The 10,929-nt window shown below is 42.1% G+C and overlaps 1 protein-coding gene across 1 annotated transcript in view; it reads right to left on the bottom strand.

The window, feature by feature from the left end:
- Positions 1-10,929, bottom strand: part of rap1gapa (RAP1 GTPase activating protein a) — a 151,761-nt gene that overhangs the window by 67,110 nt on the left and 73,722 nt on the right. The window contains exons 8-12 of the mRNA XM_048614853.1: positions 10,225-10,303; positions 8,819-8,872; positions 7,971-8,054; positions 4,143-4,243; positions 1,958-2,087 (exon numbers count right to left, since the gene is read on the bottom strand). Of these exons, the coding sequence (XP_048470810.1) occupies positions 1,958-2,087; positions 4,143-4,243; positions 7,971-8,054; positions 8,819-8,872; positions 10,225-10,303 (448 nt within the window). The remainder of the gene's footprint in view (positions 1-1,957; positions 2,088-4,142; positions 4,244-7,970; positions 8,055-8,818; positions 8,873-10,224; positions 10,304-10,929) is intronic.

Genomic DNA, 10,929 nt, shown 5'->3' with positions numbered 1-10,929 from the left:
ACAGCTGCCCCCACGTTACACAGCGATGCACGCACAGCTGCCCCCACGTTACAGAACCAATTTATTTTGCTATACCTTACAAAGTGTGCCATCTCAGCGGAGTAGGCTCTTTGAAAGGGTGATCCAATTAGAAGCACACACCCAGTTTGCCCTCATAGACTAGGGACATTTTTTTCCTTTTTGTATTTAAGCAATTCTGTTCTAAAAGATTTTATTTAACCAGCTTCTGCTGCCCTTTAATGCAGCTCATTCCAGATCATTCTAACTCGCTGCATTAAACAGCAAAGTAGCCAGAAGGTTACTAACATTTAGATACAGAATCCTGGGATAATCCAGCACAGAAGTAGCCCATAGGGTCTGTGATCATTCTTTCAATGAGACAGTCAGATTTTTTTCCACTCCTCTTTTATTACTCCACTTTTTCCCCCAAAGCATTTATCCAACTTCTCTTCAATAGCTAATTTTTGAAACTGTATCCAAATAAAAACCAAAAGAGCTGCAGATGCTATAAATCAGAAACAAAATTGGAAATTGCTGGAAAAGCTCAGCAGTCTGGCAGCATTTGTGGAGAGGAAGCAGAGATAACGTTCAGGTCCAGTGACCCTTCCTCGGATCTCCAGCTAACTCTGATTTCTCTCCACAGATGCTGCCAGACCTGCTGGGCTTTTCCAGCAATTTCTGTTTTTGTTTTTCAATCTGTATCCACTGCGCTATAAGGCAATACGCTTCTATCTGTATCTGCTGTGCTATAAGGCAGTACACTTCTATCTGTATCTGCCGTGCTATAAGGCAGTATACTTCAAACACAAAACCCTTGTTGTATAAAAATGCTTTCTCACATCACGGCTGCTTCTCTAGCCAATCACCTCTGTGCCCCTTTATTCAATCCAACAGCCACCAGCAGCGGCTTCTCGCGTTAGTATTCAATGTTTTAAACTCCTCCATCAAATCAACTCCCATTAGTTTGCTCTCTTCTACGGTAATCAGACTTTCAGAAGTAAGGTTGAGTATCTTTCTGGCCACTGACTCTGTCTCTCTGATGTTTTTGTGCAGCAATGTTGGAATCACGTTGGAAACTTACAGCCAACAATAAGGGGAAAAGATGGAAAGAAATATTAAAGGATGGTAGGTTAGCACAACAGCAGACTGTGTCATTCACTGGCAATCTGGTAGTTCTGAAGAGGGCTATACGGTTTGTGTACATTAAACAGGTGACTTGGTACATAGTTCCAGGAGGGGGCCAGGCAGGTACATCCCTGTACACTAGCTCTGACAGCATCTTCCCCCTCTCACACACAGCAGCATGGAATCAGAAAGTCACAATCATTCCACATGTTCTAAACTCTCAGGCACACACTACTGAAAAGATTCAGCTGACTCTGAGACAAACTGATTCAATAAGTTCACTCACTAAAACCAGGAAGCACAGAGAGTCAGAGTGCACAGCAACTAAAATCTCCAACAAAGTTAATGGAACTCTTCCAACACTTTGCTCTCCTGTAGTTTCACCAGTCTCTTAGAAAAGTTGACGTTGTAGTGAGCTTTTCCTTCGATTGATGCATTAAGCATAAAACACTTCTAATGTTATTTTTGTCAACTTATCATCAAACAAAGCTTTATGATTGGTTACAGACCCTCGGGCAGTAGCAGTGCAGCCAATCAGCATCAAACCAGAGGATGGGAGTAGCAGTTAGTATCCTACACCTTTCTCACTGGTCTCACAGCCCAGGGTCACTGAGACCAGCTAACACTAACATGCCCTCATTGAAGTACAGTGCAGGATCAAGCAGTACACTCACCCATTCAGCCATTAGAATAACTAAAGATAGGACAGCTAGGCCACGTTGATGTTATTCAATGGGTTTGCTTTGTACTTTCCCCAGAACAGGCCCTGAACTGTAAGCATGTGAGAATGATCACATACCATTTGTCCCTAAACCATGTAAGTTGGACTTACTTGTTGTGCATCACCTTCAGTGTACGGGAGTTTTGTGGAAACATGGAACATAATCTCTTTGCTCCTGAATTTGGTATAAACCGACTCTGTTCCTGTTTGGCCATGTGCAACATCCAGGCCTCCACGAAAGCTGACAAACAAAAGATCTGATTAATACAACAGGTAGCTAGCATGATTTGATCTTCCAATCTCTCATTCACATGCAATATTTTGTAACCTGTCTTCAATGGATTGCCATCTCTTTTAAAATGGCAGAAAAAAGAATGTCAGGCAGAAGCATTAAACTTTCATCCTCATGCTGGTACCCTGCAAACGATTCTGAAATCACTGCTCCCACACAAGTTTAATGCCAAAAATTAAAAGGGGTAAATTATGGGGAGAGCTTGCCAAGACCAAATTGGTTTCCTTTCAGGATAGAAGATTATGGGCCGACGTGATGAAGGTGTATAATTTGAGACGATTAGAATCCCTACAGTGTTGAAGCGGGCCATTCAGCCCATTGAGTCCAGACCACTGCTCCAAACAGCATCCCACCCCGACTCACCCCCACAACCCTGCATTCCCACAGCCAATCCACCTAACCTGCACACCTTTGGACTGTGGGAGGAAACCAGAGCACCTGGAGGAATCCCATGCAGACACAGGGAGAATGTGCAAACTCCACACAAGGAGGTGCCCCAGAGTGGAACTGAACCTGGTTCACTGGCACTGGAAGCCCCTTAATTTTAAATTGTGCCGCCCCCACCGTTCTAGACTTTCCAACCCGGGAAACATCTTAACTGCATCTACTCTTTTATCCCTTTAAGTATTTTGTAGGTTTCAATTAAATCACCTCTCATCATTTGAAACGGTGGAGAACACAGGCTCAGTTTGACCGATCTCTCTTCATAGGACAGTCCCATCATCCCAGAAATGAGTCTGGTGAACCATCGTTACACTCGCTCTGTGACAATAACATCTCTCCTGAGAAAAGGAGACCAAAACTGCACAGTAGTCCAGACAGAGTGTAGCCAAGCTCCTATGAAACTGAAGCAAGACTTCATTACTCCTGTTCACAAATCACCTTGTAATAAAGGCTAACATTCTGTTAGCCCCACCCACCAATAGCTTGCTGCACCTGTTTGTTAGACTTCAGTGACTCATTGACACTGGGTGCCTTTGCACATCTACACTTGCCAATCTAAGAAACACTCTGCATGTATGTTCGTCCTCCCAAAGCGGATAACCTCACAATTTTTACATTATATTCCATCAAAGTTTTCGTCCAAATCCTCCTGAAGATATTTTATACCTTCATCACAACATGCATTTCCACTTAGCCTTGTATCATCCCCAAATATGGAAAAACTACCTTTGGTCATGACCTGTAAACCATTGGAATCAGTCAAGTCCCTGGTGTTTCTCAAACCTCATAATCTGGCTGTGCAATTAAGCAAAATAGCCACAATTTCAAACTATCCAATGATGTGGAACTGTGCAAAGGGTCATTTGGATAGTTTATTTTGCTTAATTGCACAGCCAGGTTGTGAGGTTTTGAGAAACATCAGGGACTAGACTGATTCCAATGATTTACAGGTGGGGACCGAAGGTAATTTTTTTCCAAATTTGGATGACATGGTGGCTCAATGGTTGGCACTGCCACCTCACAGTGCCAGGGTTCAATCCCACCCTCAGGCAACTGTCTGTGTGGAGTTTGCACATTCTCCACGTGTTTGTGTGGGTTTCCTTTAGGTGCTCTGGTTTCCTCCGACAAACCAAAGATGTGCAGGTTAGGTGGAATGGCCATGCTAAATTGTCCATAGTGTCCAGGGATGTGCAGGGCAGGTGGGTTAGACATAGGAAATGAGGGGTTACAGGGATAGGGTGCGGGGGTGCTCTTCAATGGGCTGAATGGCCGGCACCACACTGCAGTGTTTCTAGGATTCTGTGAATGGCTGTTTGGTGAATAGAAACACATGCAGTGCATGTAAATAGAGATATTTTGGTGTAGAGCTGGATGAACACAGCAGGCCAAGCTGCATCAGAGGAGCAGGAGGGCTGACGTTTCGGGCCTAGACCCTTCTTCAGAAATCTTTCCTACTATCTCCAGTGCATGTAAATGTTCTTTCTGCCTCCTCTCCAGCGACCACAGTTCAAATATATAAAGTTCTAAATCTGGTCAGTACTGTACAAAAACAAAACTCACCCTTTAAAGTCCTGCAGCTCAACTTTCTCACCCAACAGCTCCAGAAATTCGACAAAGGCAGGGCTTTCTTCATTGTTGGTAAATAACTCTTCCTCTGAAGTCTGTTGTACAAGCAAAAATAATTTTGACTATTGCTGTATTTATGTCATTGTCTGCTAGAATTCAATAGTTGTTAAGCCTGGTCAAATATTCCAATTAAACGTGAACTTGTGGTATCTATACTTATTTATAAATACAGGATTACCTTTAGAATTTTTTAGGTCACCATATCTAAACGTTTGCACCTGTAGATCTTGGATTAAGAGAATTCCTGCGGTTTAATTTCCATATTTCTGTACTATAGGATGACAAAATGGGGTGGCCCCATCCAGATAGTGTGAGTGAGCAGAGATCAGAGTATCCATCTTCAGTTGCTTCAACAATGACCTTCCCTCCATCACAAAGTAAGAAGTGGGGATGTTCACTGAAGATTGCACAATGTTCAGCACCATTCACTACTCCTTAATCTGAAGCAGTCTATATCTAAATGCAGCAAGACCTGGACAATATCCAGGCTTGGGTTGACAAGTGGCAAGTAACATTTGTGCTACACAAATGCCAGGCAGTGACCATTATGGAGGGACAAACACTCATCAAAATGTTCAATTTAATAAAAAAAAAAAGCAATTTGCCTTTTCACCAAAGTACAAACGATAGAGACAAAAAAAACCTGCAGATGCTGGAATCCAAGGTAGACAAACAAGAGGCTGGAAGAACACAGCAGGACAGGCAGCATCTGGAGGAAAGGAGCCGTCAACATTTCGGGTATTATCTTTTTTCAGGACTAAAGAAGTATATAAAATATAAAAGTGGTCCTGCTAACTTATACATCATATTAAAACTAGGGTATATTGTAAGGTAATATTTTAATCTTTGAAATTTTGAGAAACGTTGCCTTCGTAACATAAGCTCATTGTACTTCAGTTGTTAGTGGGATCTCCCTGTGCTACGTCTAATTTCAAAGGAAGCAAAATAGGGATTCCACGCTTTGCTTATAATAATTCCTGCAGCAGCACAACAACAACAGCCTGCATTTATACAGCACCTTTAACAGAGTAAACCTTTCCAAGATATGTCACATTCTTGACATCAAACAAAATGTACTTTGAGCCACATAAAGACACATTAGGATAGATGACCAAAAGCTAGCTCAAAGACATTACTTTTAAGGGATGTGTTACAAAGGGTGAGAGAGGTGGAGAGATTTAGGAAGAAAATTGTAGAGTTTAGGGACTTGGAAGCTGAAGGCATGGCCAACATTAGAATGTCAGAACCTGGGGATAAATGCTGGTATCTTGGGAAGATTATGGGACTGCAGGATATTGCAGATTGTACTTTATAAAGGTTTTTTAAGTCCCTGCTTACATCACATTATAACAATAGCTACATTCTTGACAGTGAAGCATTTTGGGGCATCCTAAATGATGCTATATAAACACAAATCTTTTGTTTTGTTTTAATCCATTCACAGGATATAAGCATTACTGACTAGGACAGCATTTATTGCCCATCCCAAGCTATTAACCCAGTTAAGAGTCAACTACATCGCTGTGGGTCTGGGGTCATATTGAGGCCTGACCAGGTGAGGATGGCAGATTCCTTCCCTAAAGGACCTTAGTGAACCAGATGGTTTTTTCCCCTTCTGACAACCAAAACCAGTTTCATGGTCATCATTAAATTCCTAATTCTAGATTTTGACTAAGTTCAAATTCTACCATCTGCAGGAGTTGAACCTGGGTCCCCAGAACATTGCCTGGGTCTTTGGGTTAATAATTTAGCAATATCACCACTGGGCCATGCATCCCCTGCTACATTTACAGTCTACAAAATATAGTCAAAGTGGTTGATTCACAAAATAGTGAGTTAACATTATTCAATATTTCTTATTAAGAATACAGTGAATACATTTTGGTAAAAAAAAAATAAAAAACTATTCTGTCTTCAGATTCTTATTAAGACCACAAGAGGCTGCACAAAGTAAAAGTGAAGTGATCAGGACTGTACAGATTTAACATACTGATTATTAATGTTGAACATTCAAATTATTTTGTGATTAAACTCTTAGTTGCACACTGCTGCTACTGAGTGTTTCTCTGCTAATACAAAGAAACATTCTTTAAATCCTACTGAATTAGTGAGGGATTCATTGACACTCAAGAAAGATCTAGAAAGGCTATATAGAGAGAAGGAAAATGCATTTAAATGGGACAAAATCAATTATTCGAATGTTTACATTTGAAGATCCTCATGCTGCTCAGATTTCAAAGGTTCCTTTGAAATGCTGAAGTACCATTTGTAGTATGCTGGAGCTGTATAAAACTAAATTTGAAAAAGGAAATATGCAGCACTTCTCACAACTCTTTGTTCTCATACTCTTTAAAATATAATGAGCGCCTTCATTTCCACCTTTCACTAAAAGCACACAAACTTGTCCTGATAAAAGATGAGATCGGTACACAATAAAAAATCACTTGTCACACTCCCCTGTGTAATGACAGGATGTCTGTGCTGGCAACCCATTCTGAAGTGGCTGTAATCAGAGGGGAATTTGAAACTCAGCCTATTTTTAAACTTCTGCCATGGACTGCACTCTGTTTCAAAATGGTGCTGTGTATGTTAGACTAGACTAACTGTTTTCTTATGTTGTGATTGCTCTCTCACTATGATAATCATCAGGTGTGAGGCACTCTCTCTGTTGCTGTATGTAGCACAGGTCTGGCCCATTCCCCGAACCTGCGCTGTTTCATCTTCCACTTCACCTGGAAGCCCAAAATAGACCGGGTCTGCAGGAACTCCATGTACAAAGCTCTGGATGGAGACGGGGGTTGGGGGGGCAAGAACATACTCAATGTTGGCCTCATCCTGATGGCTGCATCAGGCTGTGTGTAGATCCTCGGTATGAACGCACCAAGTGTCACTTTGTACTAAAGTTCTACCTGTCCCCGATGTTGCAAAGGATGGGCCTGGCCTCACTGCCATGGAATGTCCCGTATCACCTGTCCCTTGTAGAGATATTTGCAAAGAAAAACATCTTGGACCACCAGTCCATCATGAAATGGTCAGCATGCAGTGTCCTCAAGACCCTGAGGGTAAAGGAGAGGGTGGGTCCCTGAGCAGACTGTCAAAGTCATTTGTCAGAGTGTCTGATCACTAGAACTTTCCAGCAAGCACCAAGACATCACTTGGCTGAACGGCACTTCCTGTCTACGGTCTGTTCCCTGGGACGCACACCGAGACCAACATCAACTGCGCCTGGAGGATCATCAACTTGGTGAAAGACACTCTGTGATCTGCCTGAAACTTGTCGGTCTTCCAGAACAAGGAGCTGACCCTGGCCAAGTGTTACAGACTGACACATTCCAAGGCCCAGGATTACGTGCTGAGGGACGCACTAAAGCCTGGGGCAGCTGCTGCCATGGTGTAGTGGGGAAAGACCACTGTCTGAGGTCTTCCTCCTGAAGGTACATGGACGTCTGTTCAGTTATCGGACCCTCCCAGTGCCTCAAATATATGTAAATAAAATCTTGTACAAGCCTTTGGTTGGTTTACTGGATAGAGTCAAACTCCAGTGTTTGTTTTCTCATATGGTCCCGTGTAGAACCGAAATGCTTTAGTGACTATGTATATAAAGATATGTTTATGAATAAAGGATAGTTTTGAAATAAAAAAACGTAGGCATGTTAGGCTGGCAAGATCCAAAAACACAGCAATAAATGGGTCATTAAAAATCTTACAAAATTACACTGTCAATCCAACAAGGGGACCTGGTTGAAAGTACAAAGCACTCACCTGGCCAAACTTTTGATAAATAACCCCAAATTTGAAATGGTTGCTGATGACGTGTTCATCAAATGTTACAATTAACCGAGAGGCCTGTAAAATACAGAAGAAAGTGTAAGAAAAATCCTGACAACCTAATGCATTCAGTTATATCTCTCGCCCCCTCTCTCTCACACACGCACAAACACACAGACACATGCGTGCACTCTCCCATTTACAGACACATGTGAGTCTATGGGGTGAATTTATATTTGCAGGTACATTCTATTTTGTTCAAAAAATACACAAGTTATTGACAGTCAATATGGCATTTTATAAATTCCTACTTTAGAAATAAAACCAGTCTGACTCCAAACCAAAACACAGATTCTAAACAAGGCCTCACACCTACCCTGCATTGTCTGACCTAAAATGTCACCTCTTCTTTAAACTGATAAAACCCTTAGTTCTCTCAGGACAGTGATTTCAAAGGAATTCAAGGATTTAAATATCCATATTAATCAATTAAAACCTTATAACTGATTAAAGATTTAACAGCATCTCAGGTTTGTCTACTACATCCTCACCAGTGGTGTGACCCTTTGATGTTTTACATCTAAATACTGTGTCTGATGCTACCTCTCTCACTGACACCTGAAGGAGCGAGACTCCAAAAGCTTGTGTTTTCAAATAAGCCTGTTGGACTATGACCTGATGTCATGTGATTTCTGACCTTGTCCACCCCAATCCAACACCGGAACCTCCACATCAGGATTAACATTCCTAGCAAGGGCAAATAACACGGGCAAAAACATGATGCTGAAAAACACATTGGAAGAATTAAAGGAATTGAAAACCTGAACCATACTGAGACCTACCTTAGGGTATAAAACAGGGAAGAAACGGTCCACATTTACCTCTTCACAAACAAGCTGCAAATAGAGGAACAAAAGATCACTTCAGCCTCTGTAATCAGGTCTTGTTCACAGATTGATCTGACATAAGGATCTTTCTTGCACTGTGTACTGATCAATAATGGGGCAAACCACTACAGGCTGGAAGAGACCCCATCCTCACACACGTGCCCACACTACCCACCCAACCCTAACCCCAGCCCCCACCATGCACCCTCACTACCTCCCACCCGCACACCCACACGCCAACACCCCCACTGTGCGTGCACTCTCTCTCACACACACTCACTCTCACACACACACACACTCTCTCTCTCACTCTCACACACACTCACTCTCTCTCACTCACACATACTCACTCTCTCTCTCTCTCTCACACACACTCACTCTCTCTCTCTCTCACTTACACACACACACACACACTCTCTCTCTCTCTCACACACACACATACACACAATGTAAGTGATATTTAATCGAAGGTGTTGCTGCTTGTTGGATGATTTCAGACTAAAACATATTCATTCTCTTAAATGGCACTCATCTCAGGTGTTTTGATGAGTTTGGACAGAAATAGCTTGAAGAACAAAAAAATTGAAATAATCTTGAGTTTTGCTGTTGCAGGTTAGGTGAAAATAACCATGTTATGAGATTGATATTGAGTGAGTTACTGAGCAGCACTGAGCTCTGGAACCTGCTCAATACCAGCACTACCTACATTCCAGTGCCAGTTTCTTTTAAAACTTCACAAAATTCCACACTGTCTTCAGAAAACCAATGTTAAAAATTTAAAATCAATAAACGTGGAGCTGGAAAAGCACAGCAGGTCAAACAGCATCTGAGGTGAAGGGAAGTCAACTATTGACTCTAGCTTCCAGCATCTACAGTCCTTACTGTCTCCAAGTCATTAAAAATTTAAAAATGGGAACTACCTAAACTTTAAGTTGGTCAGTGTTTAGAAGTATTTCTGAATAATCTCCAATATTCTGCTATTTCTTGCTGCTCTAAATGGTCAAGTGACACGAGATAATTAAAATCACTCCCATCTCCAGTGGCAGTTTTCAACCTTTAAGTTAAACTTCAGAAAGTTTGCTACAAGTTCGCTGTGGCTTTCCTTCACAGTGAGTTTTCTCTGTCTCCGCTTGAAGGCCAAGTCTGATCACTGTCTTCTCGGCATGGATTGGATGGACTGAAAGGTCTGTTTCTGTGTTATACGACTCTATGACTGTAAGTGCTACAATGACATAACTACTTTCCAAACAGCACCTACTTTAGCTTTAGGAAACCCAGAGCTTCATAGCCACATTTGCAGTGCATCCACCTTAAACATCTCACCTGGAGAGACTTTATTGTTTCGTGGGAAAGATACACACCTTCGCCATTTGAACCACATTGGGGAATTCAGTGAGGCAAGATATCGGAACAACATCCTGATAGGTTTTGTGTTTGGTTCTGTGGAGAAAACATTTCAATTAACCAATGCGCAGGTTTATTTCACAACATTAAATTTTATGTTTCGAAACAAAGGAGAATTGCTTTGCCAAAGATATTTTTATGAAGGCTTTAAGTAAAATAAACGGATCTGCTCATTTTTAAGAGGCTTGTACCATACTGTAAAAATAAGAGAACTTGGCTGGAAAATTGGTCTCAAGTATCAGATATTAGAAGAGTGACCCCGTGCCCTGGGAAAAGTGACTGTATAAAAGCAATGATCTGGGAGGTGTGACCACCAGCTCGAGCCCACAGCAGTGAACATTAATCTGTTTAAACCAAGCTCCTGGGATATGATGACAGCCTTAAACTCAATGACGGATTGGTGCAAACGTGCTTTCCCCACTTTACAGAATCAAACCTAAGACAGGAGCCAAACTATTTCTAAAAATCAGGAATTCTTACTTAACAACTGCACTGCGAAAAGCAACACCAGCATTCGTGGGCATAGTGTGCCACAGTTGAATCAACCCCCACACCCCACCCCCCGACAGGGTAACTCCCCCCTCCTCCCACACCCCCACCCCGACACGCGCGCACACACACGCGCGCACACACACAGACACACACACACACACACACACACA

This window comes from Rhincodon typus, chromosome 31 (genome assembly GCF_021869965.1).
Source record: "Rhincodon typus isolate 14 chromosome 31, sRhiTyp1.1, whole genome shotgun sequence".
NCBI classification, from domain to species: Eukaryota; Metazoa; Chordata; class Chondrichthyes; order Orectolobiformes; family Rhincodontidae; genus Rhincodon; species Rhincodon typus.
The sequence above is the reverse complement of the archived record's forward strand: the minus strand, read 5'-3'. Positions and strand labels throughout refer to the sequence as shown.